Below are 20711 nucleotides of genomic sequence, written 5' to 3'. Positions count from 1 at the left end.
ATTTTAGTCCAAGTTCGAGGTCTCCCTCTGGCCACATAGACTGTTTTCTCCCAGAACATGCACCAGTCCATGTTGGCTTTCCACTGTACCAGCAGGGGGGCCGCGGACGCGCCCCATTTCTGGGCTATATCCCTCTTAGCCACCATGTTCCCAAGGGTAACCCATCTAGTCTGCGCTACATTGTGATCGGAAGGCTCCCATACGTTCAGAAGGCATCTACGGGCTTCCGCGTGGGCAGCCACGCCAGTCACCTCCTCCATAACTCGGTGAACTCTCCTCCAGTAGGAGGCGATTACTGGGCATTCCCAAAGGATGTGCAAAAAAGTGGCAAGAGCTCCGCAGCCCCTACGGCAGAGACCGTCAGGCGAGAATCCCATGCGCATTAGTCGGGGTCCAGTCATATACACCCGGTGCAGGATCTTAAACTGCACGAGGCGAAGACGGGAAGAAATGGCAACCTCCTTAGGGGAGGAAACTGCACTCTGCCAATCCTCATCGTCCAGTTCAAGACCATCCGCCACCCACTGGTTTCTCAAACTAAGGAGGAGGTCTGTGCGCACATTGATCAATTTTTTGTAGGAGAGGGAGATTGCGCTGTCCGGCATGTGCCCATCTAGTATCCTGTCCTCCAGAGGGGAGCTCTCAGGAATGACGCCGTCCGGCGGAGAGGCCGAGAGCAGCGCGTGTCTCAGTTGAGCATAACGAAAAAACTCCGTCGCGCCCAGTTGGTATTCGGTTTGTAACTGGGGGAAGGTCTTAATGGAGCCCCTGGAGAGCATGTCATCAACCCTGCTGATGCCGATAAGGTCCCACTTATCAAATCCCTTGGTGTGCCATAGTCTACCCAGGATGTACGAATCAAAGAGGGGGGTGAACCTTGTGAGTCTGCCTTGCCACCCTTGTGCCTTAGTAACCGCCCGCCAAGTGTGGACCGTCGTACGGGTGGGGCCCGTCAACCGACGGTCGAAAGACTTTGACTAAAGGGCCCGATAATAGTTACCGTCGCCCATCAACCATCTATCCATGGCATACTCCCCCAGGGCCATAGAATCCGTGGTTGAGGGCAGCAAGTTGCGAAGACCAATAGTAACGGCGCACATCTGGGAGGGCGATGCCACCGTCGTACCAGGGGAGTGTGAGTTTGTGGATGGCAACGCGGGGCCGACCATCCCAGAGGAGGGTCCGGAGGAGACTTTCAAGGTCACGAAAGTAGCGCGCCGGGACCGGGTCCTGGGCGTTTTGGAGTGCGTATAGGAACCTGGGCAGGGACATCATCTTGAACAGAGCGGCACGGCCAAGGAGGGAGAGCGGCAGTTTTCGCCAGCTGTCCACATCACGCCGTAACCGCTATAGAGGGGGGAGTAAGTTGTTGTCGTGTCTCAACTTGGGGTTACCAGAGATGTAGATGCCCAGGTACTTGAAGCCTCGTGTGGTAATCTGAATGTTGCAGCCTCTGGGGAGACGTGGAGTATCTCCCTTGAGAACATATAGGGAGGACTTGGCCCAGTTGATAACCAGACCAGAGTACCGCCCGAAAAGTCTGATCACATCACAGGCCACAATGAGGGACCTGCAGGGGGAAGTCAGATAGAGTAAGATATCATCGGCGTACAGGGAGACCCTGTCTTCGAAGCCAGGGGCCCATGTAATGCCTCGCAGGTCAGGATGTACACGCAGTAAAGCTGCAAGCGGTTCAAGGGCCAAGGCAAACAAAAGGGGCGACAGGGGGCAACCCTGTCTAGTACCCCGATGTAGGGGGAATGGCGCCGACAGGCGGCCGTTGACCGTAACATTAGCCATCGGTTCCGCATACAGCAGCTTCACCCAGCTCACAAAGACCGGTCCGAATCCGAGTTTGGTCAGCACTGCCCAGAGGTACGGCCATTCGAGAGAGTCGAAGGCCATAGTGGCATCGAGGGACGCGAGGACAGCCGGCTCTTTGAGAGTGTGGGCCCTAGCCATGACACCGTGGAGGCGTCGCAGATTGAGCGCGGTGTTTCGGTGGGGGATGAATCCCGACTGGTCGGGGTGTACAAGGTCGCCAATAACTCCAATCAACCGGTTGGCAAGCAGCTTGGCGAGGACCTTGGGCTCCACGTTAAGGAGGGAGATAGGACGGTACGAACGACAGACGTCCCGTGGTTTACCTTCCTTGTGGATGACCACGATGGTAGCCAGTCGTTGATCTAGAGGGAGACAGCCCCTCTCAAAAGACTCCAGGAACATTTTCCGCAAGTGCGGAGAGACCGCGTCTGAGCGGATTTTATACAGTTCCACCGGTATGCCGTTAGGCCCGGAGGCCTTTCCGGTCCGTAGGGAGCGGATCGCAAGGTCAATCTCGTCGGCGGTGATGTCTCTATCCAAGTCCGCTCTCTCATCCTCGGAAAGGCAGGGTAGGTCAATATCCGAAAGGAAGGCCGATGAGTCCGCCTCCGAAAAATCCGAGGCAGACTCATAGACCCCCCGGAAGTAGCCAGCAAATGAGTCGACGATGGCACTAGGGTCCGTAAGGACCACACCGTCGTCTCCGAGGAGTTCGGGCACCACACGGCTGGCCATCTCCCTTCTGTCTAACCAAGCCAGTAACTTCCCGGCCTTATCGCCCACATCGTAGATGCGGCCTTGCTGTTCCTTGGCTAGAACGAGTGCGGCATTCGCGGCCAAGTCATGGTACTCTGCTTGTTTCAGCGAGAGGGTATGCAAGACAGAGGGGTCTGGCTCTTGCCCCAACTGGGCCTCGAGACGCAGGACCTCCTGCTCAACAACCATCATGTCAGAATCCCTAGTCCGGCGGGCCTCAGCGATGAGCGCCTGGGCCTCCCCACGGAGCACCGTCTTGAAGGCCTCCCAGAGCGTAACGGCCGACCTAACCGAGCCCACGTTCTCGGAAAAATAAAGATCAATGGCTTTGGCCAGGAGGGAGCGGGTTTTGATGTTACGAAAATACCACGGATTGACCGCGGCCGGTCGTTCCGACAGGACCACCCCAAAGTCAAAAGAGACCCATAACGGGGAGTGATCGGAAATGCCCCGTGCCAGAAAGCGGGCTTCGGAAACGGCCAGTGCGTCCGAAGCCAGTGTGAGGACATAATCAATGCGAGAGAGACTCCCGTGCGCACCCGACAGAAAGGAAAATTGACGGAGCGTGGGATGTAGAAGTCGCCAGCCGTCTACCAGACCCATGGACTCGAGAAAGGAGGGCAGCCACATCTGCGGGCCACGTAGGTCGCGGGGCGGTTGGCGATCAAGCAGACCAGAGCAAACTGAGTTAAGGTCACCCCCCACTATCAACCGGCCAGTCGGCATAGACAAGATGGCACCACCAAGGTCCTGAAAGGTACTGGATTGAAGCCCCGGGGGGACGTACACAGAAAACAACGTGAGGGAACGCCCTTCCCATCTACCAGCCACGGCAGCGTACCGCCCGCTGTCGTCAATCAAGGTGACATCTATCTCTAGGGGAAGGGACGCGCGCACGAGGATGCCCGCCCCCCGGGAACCGGAAGAGAACCCCGAGTGCGCCACCATTTTGTATCCCTTGCGATTCAAAGCTTTACAGGCGTTGCCCACCAAGTGCGTCTCTTGAAGAAGGACAACATCTGGCATGTGACGTTTGATCAGTTGTATCACCACCCCTCTCTTAATTCGGTCACCCAACCCGTTAACATTCCAACTGAGAATTCGTAACAATCTACCCCCCATCCCCCCACTGCCCGCCCCACCCAATGCCCAAGGACACCCGCATCAAATACAGTTCAAGAGCACCAATGTCCCGTTGCCACACAAGAGAAAGAAAGGAAAAGTCAACATACAAAGTAACTGTCCCCAACATACCCCCCACCCTGCACCCCTGCAGCAGACTAAAAAGCCCCCCCAACCAGCAGTGTGCCTGTCGCCCCATTAACTACTCTACGAAAGACCCAGAGGAGTAAGGAATCTCCGTGAAAACGTCCCGCCACCCACCATGTAAACGAAGGAGAGACCTTTAAGTAACGAAACACAAGTCCGGCGGTCATTCGAGGCGGGGGTAGCATCAGCTCCTTGTTCAGTCTTGCCGCTCCGCTCCGCCCGAGGCGCCTCCAGTTTCATCCTCTTGTCCATCACGAGTTGGCGAAACAGTGTCCAACCACTCACTGACATTTTCAGGATAGTCAAAGAAGAGGGCACGTCCCTTGTGCTCAATACGGAGTTTCGCGGGGAACATCATTGAGTACTTGAGACCCAAGTCCCTGAGGCGTCTCTTCACCCCCGCGTAGCTCAAGCGCTGGCGCTGCACCAGCCTCGTGAAGTCCGGATAAAAGTGCACCTCCGCATTTTGGTAATGAAGTGGTCCATGCGATCTGGAAGCTTGAAGGATCGCATCCCGGTCCCTGAAGTTGAGGAGGCGCGCCACAATCGGTCGCGGCGTCGCTCCCGATTTCGGCGGGCCCCCCGGTACACGATGGGCACGTTCCACTGAGAAAAAATTGCTCAGTCCAGAGGGCGCCAGATGAGTCTTAACCAAGTCCTCCACAAATAGGTCAGCTGCATCATTCTCGGACCCCTCCGGTACCCCTACTATGCGGACGTTCTGCCGCCTGGCTCGCCCCTCAAAGTCCTCCAGCCGCCTTGAGAATAGATCAGCGGTCATCCGCAAGTTGCGGACCTCAGTCTGTAACTCGGAAACATCCGAGGTTAGGCTGGAGGTCTTGATGTCAAGAGCCTTCACACGCTCGTTGGTCCTGCCCAAATCGGCCCTTATAAGGGCGATATCAACCGCCATGGAGTCCACTTTGTGGGTCAGGGTCTCGTGCTGCTGCTGCATGTCGGCCCGGAGGCTCGTGATGGCACCCATGATGTCCACGAGGGTGGGGTCCGATCCATCCGGTGGGCTCGTCGATGGGGTCCCTTTAGAGACGGCCCCCGATGTAGGTGGCGACTTGAGATTCACATATCGCTCCATGCGATTGTGTTGCGTTTGCGATTTGCCCCGACCACCTTTATTAGATGCCCTGTCCGGATCACCTCTGCCCGCCATGATGGGTACAAGAGAACAAAGGAAAGGTGGCAACAGGTCCGGGTCCACAGCCGAAAGGCAGACAGGTCAAGGAGGCAAGACCAGGGCGTAGGAGGCTCAAGCAGGAGCGCAATTACTTCACCCACGAGGGCGGCAGGCGGGCACTACGCAGTCCGATCGTGCGAAGTCCGGAGGGACAATGGCACCGTCACGGAGCGGAGTTCAGCTCGACGTAACTTTGCTCAGGAGCCATCGATTCGGAAGCTGATTGCAGTCCCCACCTCAGCAGGCCACCAGCATCACAATTCCACCAATGTGGACCAGGATTTCAGGCAGGATAGTTGCGGTGGGTCGGACGGTCCACGGAGCTCCGAGCTTACGCGGCCATCTTGGTCGCCCGCGAAGCTCCTCCCCACTGCATTGCATTCTTGGAATGCGCATACACTATATGACACTGTAATCACTCAATAAATAAAATAATAAAACTATTTTTTTTTTAAAGCATTTGATTAATTGGACTATTGGAAGAGGAAATAAAACTCAATCTAACTGAAGCTACACCAAAAAATACAAAATCGTAGAGGATGTAATGAATAGACATCGGATTTATCTCAAGGACAAAACATCTTGCAAACTCAAATGCGATGAAAACAATTACAAATCAGGAAGAATTTTTACTTTTGCAAGAAAATTTGACAATATCCAGATTAGCCACCCTTTATCCAGACCCATCACTGGTGAGCTAGCAGATGTTACGTCTGCCAGCGATTCTGATGTTTCAGCATTCGCAGTGAAATAAGTGAGGGCCCCAGTACTAGTGCAAATGCAGCAAGAACCTCTCACCTTAATACTTCCTCTGCTTTTTTACGGGAAGTTCAAAGATATGGAAAGGGTTCAAAGGCAAATTTCACCAACAGTACAAATATCACAAAAAAACAGAGAAAGTAACAGGTCAAGCAAAAACAAAAAAGGGAGGGCATGACAACCAGGTCAAATGCAAAGGCACTGAGAGACTGATGGACCAAGGAGTCCATGATACAAGGGTTGTGGTTATTCCCTCTACAACTGATACTGTTTGGATTCGAACACTGTTAAAGCGGTGAATTTGTCTAGTTTGACGTTGAGTTCTAGCCAAATAAATTTGCTTACGAAAGTTCAAAACCCGATTACAATGTGATACATATGGACTTATTTAAATTCATACGTAAAATAAAACAAAAAAAGTTTTTGCTTTGAATCCGAAACATCCAGAGGACAGGCTTACTGGTAAATCTAAACCTTGTGACAAAACCACCAAAGATATGGAGGACTTGCAACTACTGTTGACCTTGGAGGGAGATTCATCCACTACTTTCTCCAGTCCAAATATCTGTTCTGACCTTGGTATTATACCAGCTCTAACACTGGACAGTGGTCTTCTACCAGACCGAAATCTACCTTCTTACCAACAATACACACAGATAATGAGACAACCTTACAAAATCAGAAAGGACTGCTTTAAACACACTAACAAAATCTTCACAAATAATAATAAAAGAATCTGACAAAAGGGGGAATGTGCTGCTCATGGACACACAAGACTATATAAAAGAACGGAACAGACAACTGTCGGATGATACTGCCTATGTTCGACTGTCCACTAATCCAATGTCACAGATTACATCCTTGATCGAGGAGAAGCTTAAAATCTGGCAGGACATGTGTCTCCTGAACGATTTGGAATATAGATATCTACTTGTGTCAAACTCGAAAGCACCTTGCATATACATTCTTCCAAAGATAAACAAACAGGCCACTTTTCCACCAAGGAGACCAATCATTTTGGGCATTAGTTCCTTTATGGAACACATTTCCGAATATATCGATATCTTCCTTCAACATTTGGTGGTTAATCTTCCTTCGTTTATACAAGATACCAAGCATTTACTTAATCAATTGAACGATTTTGTCTGGACACCAGAATGCTTGTTTGTTACATTGGACATTACGTCCCTTTACACTTCCATACAGCAAAAAAGATGATATTATGGCATGCCAAAATTTTCTAGCGTCACAGGCTGTAAATTCGTGGGAACACACTCAGGTGGTGCTTGACATGATCCAACTGGTTTTAGACAACAATGTGTTTTTGCACAATGGGGGATGGTACCGTCAATGCCAAGGTGTCGCCTTGGGCTAAAAATGTTCCCCTTCTATTGCAAATCTTTTTGTGGGTGATCTAAAAAAGAATTATATCTGGAAACACTGCCCTGGTCATCTACAAAATCATGTGGTGTGTACTGGCGCAGACACAATGACGATATTTTGATGATTTGGACAGGTGGAGAAGTCTTTTTACAAGAGTTTTTTTTCATTTTTTGAATGCCAACAATAGCAAAATTATACTCACCTGTGAATCAAATCAAAAAGGGATTACCTTTCTAGATTTTAAACTATATACTGTGGGCAGTACCATAGCCTCCACACTATCTAGAAAAACAATGGCCTGTAACTCACTGCTACATGTGGACTCATCACTCCCCAAATCTCAGATCTCAAGCATTCAATCTGGGGAAATGTTGAGGGTGAGACGCAATTGCGGTGAAGAGGGAATTCTACATTGAGAATGACAAAACAGAAAAACGTTTTTTGGGTAGGGTACATCAATTGAGACTAGGGTAATCGAGAGGCAATGGTGCATAAATTGGAAACCAGATATATTTTAGATTTAGATTTAAAAAATCCCAATGGGCTAAATGCCAGTGAAGATCTGTATACATGTCTGTAAGCACTGACTTTCCGTTCACTTTTCTGCGTAAGATATAACTTTGTGATTTTTTTCTGATACAAGTTAGTGACCTGGTGAAATCAAGGATTTCTATTGGCAGGCTAGTAAATATTAGACAGTTCTCATTTCTGCCACTAAACATCTGAAGATGAAAAGGGTATGATTCATACATACAATATGCAGCACACACATTCACACAAGGTTTTTATGGATATTCAAGGGCACGGTGTTGGCACTTCAAGAGCACTTAAGCACTTTAGGAGGACCGAAACGTTTGATGGGGATACTATGCCCACAAGGGCGATATTTGATGGAAAGCATGAGTTTGTCCGGTAAGTGCTCCTCAAAGGAGGAAGCGGGTAGCTATTGTATTATATCATGAGATACAGCAAGAGCCTATTGTTTAGAGAAGAACAAACAAGTTACAGTATAGAGAAGAGAAGGGATTCTGCACATATGTTAATTACAAATCAACAAATGGCATGTTATATAGTAGGCACTATTCACTTTATATAGCAGAGGTTTGCACAAATGGTCCTATTACAGCATATGAAGTATTAGAAACGTTGATGATTGGTCATCTTTTAGAATGGTTTATTCACCTATGTGCAATTTAACTGTTTAAAGTCTATACAGAAATGATGTAACACCCACAGACTAATGTCCAACAATGGATGCCATGTTGTTACTTATAGGTTTTTGAAACGTAAATACTCGAATAATTTTAACAGGAAATGCAGTTAACGGGCTTTTATACTACTTTTATATGTTTTAAAGGCGATGACATTCTACACCCTAGCTATAAATTATATGAGAAGAAATTATGTAAAATACCAGTGCTATCCTCTTTAAAGGACATCGAATTCTTTAGCCCCAAAAAAGTCTGAATTTTGGTGAGGATTTAATATGTAGTCTGTTGTTTATATTTATTTAAATAGCAAGCACAATGTCACTTTAAACAAGAGTATACCTTTCATGTGATCAAAAAAATAATTTGCATTCAAAATCTGGGTCCCGATGCCTCCATGAGGTATTGATGCAAAGGAGATATATATATATATATATATATATATATATATATATATATATATATATATATATATATATATATATATATTCCTCAAAGATACCCAGCCAGGTCAGAAGAAATACAGCACTCACGGGGTTTTCAGCATTCAGCAAGGTTTATTCAGAGAACAAACGCGTTTCGGGAAAGAATCCCTTCGTCAGTGTTCACAACTAAACGAGCTGCGCAGCACCATTTTGTGTGTTCACTAGGATCATTGAAACAAACAAAGGACATCATCAAACATTCAAGTTTGCGCGCCATCTTTAAACATCACATTAAGATCGTTTTCAAGGTGAATGTTTCAAATTGTTTCAACAACTAATTACACCATGTATCGGCAAGGAATGTAACATAGAAATTAATATCGTATTGTTACATCAGTCATGAGGTCTTGCATGTGATTTTTTACCTGAACAAAGATTTCCTGAGAAATGGACGTTCTAAAACTATAACGTCTCCATTATTGTACGTCAATCATAAGTTTAAAGTACCGAAGTTTCAGAAAATATCTTGCCGTGTATCGGCAATTGCGACCTAAATGGCCGCATTAGATCTCAAGATAGTATCATGAGCAGGTAAAATTCGCCACGCCTCAGACATTTCTCGTATCCAGCGTGATATACAGGTGCATGATCAATTTCAATAAACCCTATTACAGTTTACATTCTCTTGTATTTTCATAGTGTTTGTTGTTTTTTCTCTAGCATACAGTAAAACATCTTAGCATATACAGTTATCCAGAAACCGGTATTTTATGATTGTCCCAAATGTGATGCCATTTCCTCTCCCATATTTAGACCTCCAGGCGCCCTGGTCTCTAGATCTATTATATATCGAGACTCTAGTCTCCTGAGTGTCTGCAATTTGTTGCCACCCCTCGGGCTTTCAACAACACAGTCCAAACAAAAGTATCTCAGAAGATCCCTGTTACTGTCGTGCTTGATTGCAAAATGTCGGGCCACCGGATAGGTGAAATCTTTGTTCACGATGGCCCGCATGTGCTCCAACACTCTTAATTTTACAGGATTAATTGTACTGCCAATATATTTCAATTGGCAAGGGCACATTAAACAGTAAACAGCATGATCTGTATGACAAGACATACATTTGTTAATTCTCTTGCCCCCCTTACAGCCTTTCACATCATATGTCAGGGTTCTTATGCTCGCTGCGCAAGCTTTACACTTCCCACAAGGGAAGAAACCCTTGACGTCTTTCAGCGTTCCCTGCTTCTTATCTAACGGTTTCAGATAACTTTGGACCATATGATCGCGTAGCGATCTGGCCTTTTTGAAAGTTATGAGCGGGGCAGCTGGTATGTCAGATCCATCGATTTGGTCAGTTTTTAAAATGTGCCAATGTTTGGTCATTATGGATCTTAACCTGAAAGAGTTGGCTGAATAGGGTGTTATCATGCGAAATTTACCATCAGTGATTGGACGGGTCTTTTTTTCGAAGAGGGAACTGCGGGACACTTTTCTCACTCTATTGAGAGCATCTCGTAAAAGGTTGGGATTATAACCTCTTTCTGAAAATCTTTCCACACTGTCACTGGCTGCTTGTTCAAAGTCCTCATCTTGAGTACAGTTGCGCCTAAGTCTTAAAAATTCCCCATAGGGGATGCTATTTATGAGTTTGCGGGGGTGGCTGCTGGAGACGTGCAATACACTATTGCCAGCCGTAGGTTTTCGATAAAGTTGAGTGCAGATCTTAACATTCCTCACACTAACCTGAAGGTCCAAATAGTTGACCCTTTCATTGCTCACCTCTCCCGTGAACCTTAAATTGCAATCATTATTGTTGAGCGCTTGTATATACTCGTTTGCCTCTGTTACTGACCCATCCCAGACAAGGAACAGGTCATCAATGTACCTGCTCCATGCTACCACCTTGTTGTTCCATGTGGCCTGTCTGGGGGCCCAGGCTACCTGCTCCTCACACCAGCCAACAAATAAATTTGCATAGCTGGGGGCGAAGCAGGAGCCCATCGCCGTGCCAGAGAGTTGTCTGTATAGGTCATCCTGAAAAAGAAAGATGTTGTTATATAAGCAAAATTTGATAAGTTTCAACAACATCTTGTTGTGCATTGCATATTTTAACTGTCTCTTATTCAGGAAATATTCAATAGCAGAGAGGCCCTGTTCATGCTCGATGCATGTGTAAAGACTTGTTATGTCTAAGGTAACGAGTACATAAGTCGGTTGTCAGTCTAGATTTTCCACTTTCTCGATGAAATCTGAAGTATCTCTAATATATGACTTCAGCGAGAGTACAAAGTCAAACAGGTAATGGTCCAAGAATTTAGAAAGATTTTCAGTTAGTCCCCCTATGGAGGAGATAATTGGTCTCCCTGGGAGATTGACAATGCTTTTATGGACCTTGGGTAGGTGGTAGAAGCAAGGCAAAATCGGGTTCACAGTCTTTAGGAAAAGGTATTCATCGAGTAACAACATCTGCTTGTCATGCCATTTTTTGAGCAAATCATGCAAACTTTCGATGCTCGTGAGATATTCCTTTTTGTTTATCACAGCATAGCAAGTTATATCTTGTAGTTGAAGCATGGCTTCTGCAACATATTGTTCTCTTGACATGATAACGATGTTACCCCCTTTATCGGAGGGTTTACACACAATGGTTTTATCCTCCGTCAGACCTTTTATCGCCAAGCTTTGCTCTTTCGTTACATTGAAGTTTTTTCGTTGAAAACTTTGTTCTGTCCTCATGGCCATCAGATCCCTGATAACCGCGTCAGAGAAAGTGTCAATAGCATCCACAGCGGTTTGTGGGACAAACTTCGATATAGGTTTAAAACCGCTCTCTGGTGCTTCTTGATCAATGTCGACATTGGCTAGTCTTTGTGTAAGGGTATTGTATGTCTTATTCGTTTCCATGTCTCCCTCAGATCTTAAATTTTGCAGAACTTCACAAGCAGTCAAATCATTGACAGTTAAAAGGTAAGTGTCCTTCTTGCTGTTTCTCAGATGTTTGACCTCTTTGGCAGTTGGTTTGACCTTGAAGAACTTGTGTAATTTGATCTTTTGGATGAATTTATAAAGATCAATTCTGGTTTGGGTGTATTCCATATTGCTGTTAGGGCAGAATGTCAGTCCCAATTTCAAAACGGACTCCTCCGCAGTTGTCAGGCGTCTGTGGGATAGATTTACTATCGTAAGATGGTCGGATGCAGTTACCACCTTCCTCTCCTCTGACTTCTGGTTACCCTTGGAGTTGTTTTTGTTTGTCCGCTGTCTCTTCCCCTTCCAGCCACCGCGTTTGGTTTGCCTGCCCCTTCCGGGGGTTTGTTCTTGCCATCTCTTAGCCAGCTTTCCTGGATTACTTTGAATTCCTGTTGAAAAGGAGTTTTAGTACTTGTTGTTGTTTCAGGACCTGCCGTTTCATCGCCAGAGATCTCACTTGTGGTAGCATCTGAATCAGAGGTTTCTACCCTTACTTCCGGTGATGTTTTTGGCATCTGGCTTTTTCTTGCTACTTCTTTCCGTGGCTGGTCATATTTTTTGGAGAAGGTCAAGGCCCTGCCCATTGCATAGTCCCGTTCATCACGGTCAAACTTTTCTTGTTTTCTTAATTTGATCTTCATTTCGTATTTCTGCAACCTTTTCTTCATGGCTGCCCTTAGTTGTTCTTGTTCTTCCTCGTCTTGGTTTTTTGAGAGTTGTTCTTCTAACTCCTCAATTTTTTTACCACCTTATCCCGGTCACTCCATGCAAACTGGACTAGGATTTCAAGCATCCCTTTGCAAGAGTTAGCTATATGTGTAGCCCATGTTTCCAGCAGGAGGGGGATCAGGGACAGTAAAAATTCGTAGTCCTCGAGGCACCCTTTGTACCTCGATATACCCCTGCAAAGATGTCCCCTCCCACCATTTACGAAGTTCACGTTCATAGAGCTTTTCCAGTTTCTGGAACTGAGTTGTTAAGCTGTTTACAGCCCCTGTGTTGACTTTAGGAGGCGGTTTTGAGATATCCGGGTTTTTATTTTTGAAAATGTCACCAGCCGCGTCCCTGCGTTCAGACATGTTGAACATGTTCTATTTATTTCAAATCTGTGGTGGTATCCCGGTCCCGGAAAACCACACTGTACCGTTGCTCGTTTGCTGCAAAAACCCCTCGCTATGCCGTCCAGTTACAATCAGAACTCCACAGAAGTTTAAAGTTCAAAAGCAGGCTTACCGCATGTTGTTTTCACGGACGCCCGCACTTCCTGGCAGTTTAATCTGAGGTGGGTTTGAAGAGAGGGGAAACACTCAATCCTCCTTCTACCTCCACGACGACGGCGGTGCACTCGTTCAAAAATATCCAAGCTCCGTTTGCACCAGCAACACGAGTCACTCAAAAGCGGGTGCTGTTGTCGCGGTGGTGCACCGCGTAACAAATAGTAGCTACAATTCCTCAAAAATACCCAGCCGGGTCAGAAGAAAGCACTCACAGGGTTTTCAGCATTCAGCAAGGTTTATTCAGAGAACAAACGCATTTCGGGAAAGAATCCCTTCGTCAGTGTGATGATCTGATGTGTTACTCCTGTCATGAATTCAGACCATTCTTGTAGTAGTTCTATATTTGGGTTCTCGTATGATGGAACAATGAAGATTCTTAGTATTCACGGGACTCGACCGCCTTCCAGATATTTTTGGAGACTAGTTGCCTCCCACCATTTGCGAATCTCCTTCTCATATGTTTTCTCCAAAACTGAGAATAGGCCTTTCAATGTGCCTGGTACTATTTTTTCCACAGTCTTTTCTTTACTCGTTCCTGATGCTTTGACAACAAATAGTTTTCCTGCTGCTTCCTCCCTCTCAACATCTGAGAACATATTCCGCTGCAGCGTTGGTTCTCACGGCAAACAAACAATCGTTTCTGCTGAACGAGGTAAACCGGTAATTTGGATCTTTGAATTTTCAGCCGTTCACTCACCCGTTCCACGTCGTCACAATACCAGGACTACTCCACAGTCTCGTTTCGTCGTCTTCCCGCGAGTGGTTCGGCTTTTTCTTCCGTCACCAATGTGTGCGATTCCACGTTTTTCTGGTTCGCTGGTTACCGGTGGGGCTACCGGTAATGTGTATTTCGTTTTCTCAGTTTCACCAACCGTTGCTCCTCTTTGCCTCGGGTGCCTCCATGTCTAAATGTAAACCTGCAAAGACTACTCCCTCTATGAGAACTTGTTGTCTCACATTTAGCCCATTCAGGGCAGTATCTAAAAAGGAAACAAATGTGAGACTGTTGGCACACACATGGGCCATCAGAAACAAAAATAGCGCTTAAGAATATCCTTGTGAATAGAACAGGGAAAGCCCATTAAGGGCGAAATAAATCTATGAAAGCAAAATTGAACTGCAAAACATGAGAATAATTGAAATGAAATACACATTGTATTGTAGAAATTAAACAATGTCTATAAATCGACTGCATATTAAGCAGACACAGAATTTATAACTTGAGTAAGCGTCTTTCTGACACTCTAAGATGGCCGCCACAGTAATGCAGAAAATTCACTATGCCTTCTTTTATGTTTATTTTAATCACGTGAAATGTTATGTTGTAACTTTATTTAAACAGTTTGAAAGCTTGTATCTATCGACACTGACGAAGGCGGTAACGCGTTTGTTGATACGATTGTGCAGCGCCAAAAGAATAAACTATGGCAGTTGAAAACAACGTGAAAGTGCTGCGAGTGCCCTTAATTGTGGAACGGACCTGGGAGTGAGGACCGTGTGTGTTTGAATATATATATATATATATATATATATATATATATATACACACAAACAAGGCTCCTCCTCAGCACGCTCTGCGCTCGCAGACACCGCTTCCACACCAGCAAAATATATATATATTACCTTATAGACCCCCAACCCCTAAACCCTACCCACCCGAAAACCTTAAAAATACCCTTGCCACCCAAATATCCCTACCCACCTTAAATCCTAAAAATACTCTTGGCACCCAAATACCCTTACCCACCCTAAACTCTAAACATCCCCTTACACCCAAATCCCACTACCTACCCTAAAGCCTACAAATCTCCTTGCCACCCAAATACCAATACAAACCTTAAATGTTCCTGTCACCCAAATACCCCTACGCACCCTAAACGAAACCCTAAAAACGGCCTTGCCCTAATATATTTATAAATATATATTTATATATATATGCCTGGAATTCCTTCGCATCCCGTGTAGAGTTTCTTGCACAGCGAAAGTCACGGCACCACAGCAAGGTATTGTTTTTTAAAACGTGATTTATTTCCACACCATTGTGCAAAAATAAGACTGTCTACGCGTTTCAACTACCACTAGCCTTCAACTGGCCCATAAAGTCCCTCGCATCTATACTGTATTTGAAAAGTGCTTAACCACTTGTTTGTGTTTACTATTTTTGAACGACTAGACTGCTAGCCCTGTTCAATAAACATGGATCAATTGATCCACCATTTTGACATCATTTGTAATGTAAATTTTGGTGTCAAAAGGAAAGTGCAGGTGCAGGATAGAAAATATATTTCAAATTAAACACTTAAAACACAGAGCCAACATTTCATATGATTTTTATATATATATATATATATATATATATATATATATATATATATATATATATATATATATATATATATATATATGTGTGCGCAGATATATTCACACTCACTGCATTAAAAAAAAGGTTAAAGGGACAATTTAGTTAGGTTCATAATTACACACACAAGACCCTAGAAATTCAGCAGTTATAGTTGGAGTTATCTCAGGAAACTTAAACTCGTGCCTTAAGGTACTTATAACTCGCACTCTCGCCATGCACAGTTTTCTCATCGCTATTTTTACTGCAAATGTCATCAATTAGGTCATAGAAGATGTTAAAAGCAATGTAATTTGTGAAGTAATTAGTAGTGCAAGGAGGATCGGCGGGGATGATGTGCTGAACGTTGCATGAAGAAAGAGCTCAAATGGCAAGGATGAAAAGCCTATATGACAAGATCTATTTTGTAATATTCATGGGAAAAATGTCCTTAATAGAATTTAAACTTTCCATTACAATAGCAAGAACATTTTTCATTAACAACAACAGAGGGGCTTTGTTAAGCACGACCTCTGTTACCAATGGATCAACTAGTTCAATCGTTTGTACGAGAGATGAAGATTTGGCACTTAAAGAAACTAACAAGAACCAAAAAAAAGTGTATAACTTGTCAACTATTTGAGGCAGAAATATGACCTTAAATGTGCTCCAATTTATGCTATGAAGTGCAGCACCCCATCTTCAGTTGCTGTTGTGAGGCTATTTGGGAAATGAAATTTACCAAAAAAGTGAACACTTTGGTAGGGCTTTAAATACAACTGAAAGGCCTACCTCTTTTATTCTTTGGAAATTGTTTCCTAAGTTTGTTCTTTAAAGGAGACAACTTGGGGAGAATGCTGGGAACTGCAATGTAAAAATCGGCTTGAATCTCATCGTCGATAATCTGAACAAAAGAAAAATTGTTTGAGACAGTATCACTGATCACATTTAATTTCTGCCAAGTTCCTGGGAAGAGAATAGTTAAAATACTAATTGCCTCTGACAAGAAAGTCAACAATCTGGCTCAGAAACTTTAGTCCACATTACATAAAGTAAGCTTACAAGATGGCTACCAATGCCAAGCACCCAACGTATAAAAAAACATTATTTGTCATATTCAATTGGATCAAGTGAAACAAACCTGAACTACAACTCCTAGAATGCATTAGGTTGTTAAAAACACAGGACAAGAGAGCTATATGCTTGATGACATAGAACCATCTAGTAACCTTACCTTTAGAAATAAAAAGTGTCATGTTTGACACATGAGAGCCACATGTCACTTATTTTTCATAAGCAAACAAAATAGGCCGGATATATGGTGCTTAATGGCATAAATATCTGTAGAAATAGATTATCATGGGTTAAAATCACACACGTTATCAATCTGGTATCTCACCTCAAGTACATATGGAACAGCCTAGCACCAATTTATCAAGTATCCTTTGAAGCCCCATGAAAAAGCAACAGACTTTGGGTTTCAAGGAAATCGAAGGTATTCACGGATAAGAGGAAGGGGCAATGGCATTGCCATTACTAGGGTGGGGCTACTGCCCCAGCTGCATTTCTTCTGGTCCCCTCATTGTGCCCCATAATCATGTATGCCACGGTCACCAAGCTTTTCCCAGCCAGACTACTGAGGGAAAACCAAGCTGCAACATGGCGCATTATGAAAGCAAAAAACACAGACACATGTAAGTCAGACAACTCATCTAAAGGATTTAATGCAATAACCATTCAAATGAAATGTCCAACTTTGTGGTTATGCAGCTGGGTTTCTTTCATTATTTTGTATTTAAGGCAACTTTGAGCACTAGGGCCATTGTGGATCTTGGTAGCACCCATAACTTCTGATTGACCAGCCTGGAAACCACCATTTGTGGGCCACGCCCACAGTAGGGTTGGATCATCGCATCTGTCGATCTGTGGGCAGCTTCTGTTGGATGAGTGTACCAATACCCAGGAAGGTACTCTGCACCTGCTTGTTCACCTCCTTCTCCCTGAAGTGGCTCCCAGTTGGTAACGAAGTGGCTAGGACAAGACTGCCGGAACATTGCAACACAAGTAAAAAGAATTCAGAGTTCCTTTTATACCTCAGATCCCAGGGAATGGCATCAGAAGGATTGGCACCATGATGGATTGGGAAACCTAATGATAGTCTATGGGTGGCCCCCATTTTGTATATGGAAGATATATCCCATGAACCCTTACTAGAGGATTTTGGGAATAATATTGATTCTGGTAATAGATACCTCAGAAGAGGCTCTTAGCCACTATGCCTCCAGGACAAAAGGCAAGGATTATACTGGTTGGCCGGTCTCCGCCAGGCATGTGTCTGAGAGGAATGGGACGGCCCACTGGCATTCCTTACACTTCTTCTGGACACCACGCCCTGCCCATTCACAGGTGCCATGTTAACTGACATCGAGCAAGGCAAAGGCATAACAGATTGGCCCCTCCTCAAAAACAAATATGCTACTTACCAGTATGCATCTGTTCTTGGCATGTAGGGCTGCTGACATTCATATCTGTGCATAGATCGCCGCCTAGTGTTGGGTCCGGATGATTGCACATTGTTGTCCTGGAAGAGTCTTCAAAGTATCACGAGATAGGTGGCTCCTCCCCTGGACTACAGTGCGCATGAGCATCCCCTCCATCCTCAGATTGTTTTTCGCCATTGTGGCAGAGATGGAGTGAGGTACAGTAAGTGATGACCATGCTAAGAGTAATTCTGAGTGCTGCAACTGCTACAGGCGCCGAGGAGGAGGGCGGGCGATATGAATGTCAGCAGCCCTACATGCCAAGAACAGATGCATACTGGTAAGTAGCATATTCGGTTCGAAGCATGTGGGCTGCTGAATTCATATCTGTGCATAGAATATATAGCAGTCCCTCTATTAGCGGCGGCTGCCCGTGCCAGCTGCAGCAGTCTGAAAAAGTGTTTTTAGAACAGCCTGTCCTACAGCTGCCTTCTGTTTGGAGTGCACATCTACGCAGTAGTGTTTGGTAAATGTGTGTATGGTAGACCATGTGGCTGCTCTACAGATTTCCTCTAAAGGAATGTTTCCAAGGAAAGCCATGGATGCCCCTAACTTTCGTGTTGAGTGGGCTCTTGGGGGAATCGTTAATGTGCGCTTAGCCTTTTGATAGCAAATCTGTATGCACTTAACGATACACCTCACTATACCTGCTTTTGAAATGGAGTTGCCTTTGTGTTGTGGTGAAAAGGCAACAAACAGTTGTTTTGTCTTCCTGAAATCTTTTGTCCTATCTATGTAGTACATTAGAGCTCTTTTGACGTCTTGTGTGTGGAGCATTCTCTCTGCCACTGAGTCTGGATTCTGGAAGAACACTGGCAGTTCAATAGATTGATTCATATGGAACTGTGAGACTACTTTAGGCAGAAAAGTAGGGTTAGTGCATAGTACCACCCTGTTGGAGTGAATCTGTATGAATGGCTCTTGGATAGTTAGTGCCCGAAGTTCACTAACTCGTCGTAGCGATGTGATTCCATTAGGAAAGCCACTTTCCACGTTAAGAATTGTATCTCGCATGAGTGTAGAGGCTCAAAAGGTGGACCCATCAGTCTGGTAAGGACTACATTCAGGTTCCATACAGGTGCCGGTGGGTGTCTGGGAGGAATAACTCGTTTGAGTCCCTCCAGAAAAACTTTGATGGCAGGCACTCTGAAAAGTGAGAGATGCTGCCTGTTTTGGAGATAAGCCGCTATTGCAGATAAATGTATACAAATGGAAGCATAGGCCAGATTGCATTTGTATAGATGTAATAGATAACAGATGATGTTGTGAGTAGATGAATCTAGCGGATTAATGTTGTTGTTGGCACAATAAATGACAAATCGCTTCCATTTCGCCGCATAACATGCTCTAGTTGTGGGCCTCCTTGCCTCCCTTATGATATCCATACAGTCAGGAGGCAGGTTGAGGTAGCCAAATTCTAAGACCTCAGGAGCCAGATCGCCAGGTTGAGCTGTTGCGGATCTGGATGCTGAATGTCGCCATGGCTCTGCGTCAAACGTCTGGGTGTGAGTTGTAGCCTTTGATGCAGTACCACGGAGAGTTCTATAAACGTGGTGTACCATGGTTGGCGTGCCCACGTTGGAGCAACCAGGATGAGAGTCATCGAGTGTTGCCTCAGTTTGCGTGCCACCAGCGTTATTAGCGGTGCTGGGGGAAAAGCGTACGCAAATATGCCTGACCAGTTCATCCATATCGCATTGCCCTGCGACTGTGGGTGTGGGAACCTGGTGGCAAAGCTTTGGCATTTACGTTTTCCCTTGTGGCGAATAGGTCTATCTCTGGATGACCCCACTGCTGGAAGTACGGTTGGAGTACTGATGGATGTATCTCCCACTTGAGCATCTGGTGGCTGTGCCTGCTGAGCAGGTCCGCCATCTGATTGTCCTTGCCTGGGAGGTGTTCTGCCATGAGGAAGATGTTTCTCTGAATGGCTCACTTCCACATGCTCTGAGCCAGATGAGACAACTGTGGATAGTGTGTACCTCCCTGCTTCTGTATGTAGTACATGGCAGTCATGTTGTCCGTCCGGATCAACACTACTTTGTTGCACGAATGTACCTTGAATGCTTTCATCGCAATGAAGATTGCCATCAGTTCCAGAAGGTTGATGTGCATCTTTTTCTGCTGTGTCGTCCATAGTCCCTGCACTGTGTAGTGGAGTACATGAGCTCCCCATCCCTGGAGAGATGCGCCCGTCGTCAGTATTATCTGTGGTACAGGCTCTTGGAAAGGTCGGCCCTTGCAAAGGTTATGTGGGTTCCACCAATGCAGAGAGCTGTATGCACGACCGGTCACCAACACTAGGTCTTTCAATTGTCTGTGAGCCTGATTCCACTGACGTGCTAAGCACTCCTGAAGCGGACGCATGTGTAGTCCCGCGTGCGGGACTATGAAAATGCAGGAGGCCGTCATGCCTATCAACTGCATGAACACTCGTGCTGGAAGCGAGTGTTGTGGTTTGAATTTCCGTATCAGCAATTGCATGCTGTTGATCCTCACTGAATTTGGCTGTGCTATGGCTGCCAGAGTGTCTATTGTCGCACCCAAGTACTGCCGTACGTGGGCGGGCTGAAGGTGGGACTTTGGATAATTCAGTGAAAACCCCAGATTGTGAAGAAGGTGAATGGTGTGGGACATGTGGGTAGCACATTGCTGGGCCGATTTTGCTTGGACAAGCCAGTCGTCCAGATAAGGGTAGACGTAAACGTTCTGTCTCCGTAGGTGTGCAGCCACTGTCGCCAGGCACTTGGTAAACACCCTGGGTGCT

At 45.7% G+C, this 20711-nt stretch overlaps 1 protein-coding gene across 1 annotated transcript in view; it reads right to left on the bottom strand.

Annotated features, from left to right (window-relative positions):
* The window catches only part of MRPL1 (mitochondrial ribosomal protein L1), a 641951-nt gene that overhangs the window by 255266 nt on the left and 365974 nt on the right, over positions 1-20711 (bottom strand). The window contains exon 6 of the mRNA XM_086961813.1: positions 16197-16308. Coding sequence (XP_086817939.1) covers positions 16197-16308 — 112 coding nt within the window. The remainder of the gene's footprint in view (positions 1-16196; positions 16309-20711) is intronic.

This window comes from Lissotriton vulgaris, chromosome 3_1 (genome assembly GCF_964263255.1).
Source record: "Lissotriton vulgaris chromosome 3_1, aLisVul1.2, whole genome shotgun sequence".
Lineage (NCBI taxonomy): Eukaryota > Metazoa > Chordata > Amphibia > Caudata > Salamandridae > Lissotriton > Lissotriton vulgaris.
This window is presented reverse-complemented; position numbering and strand designations above follow the sequence as displayed.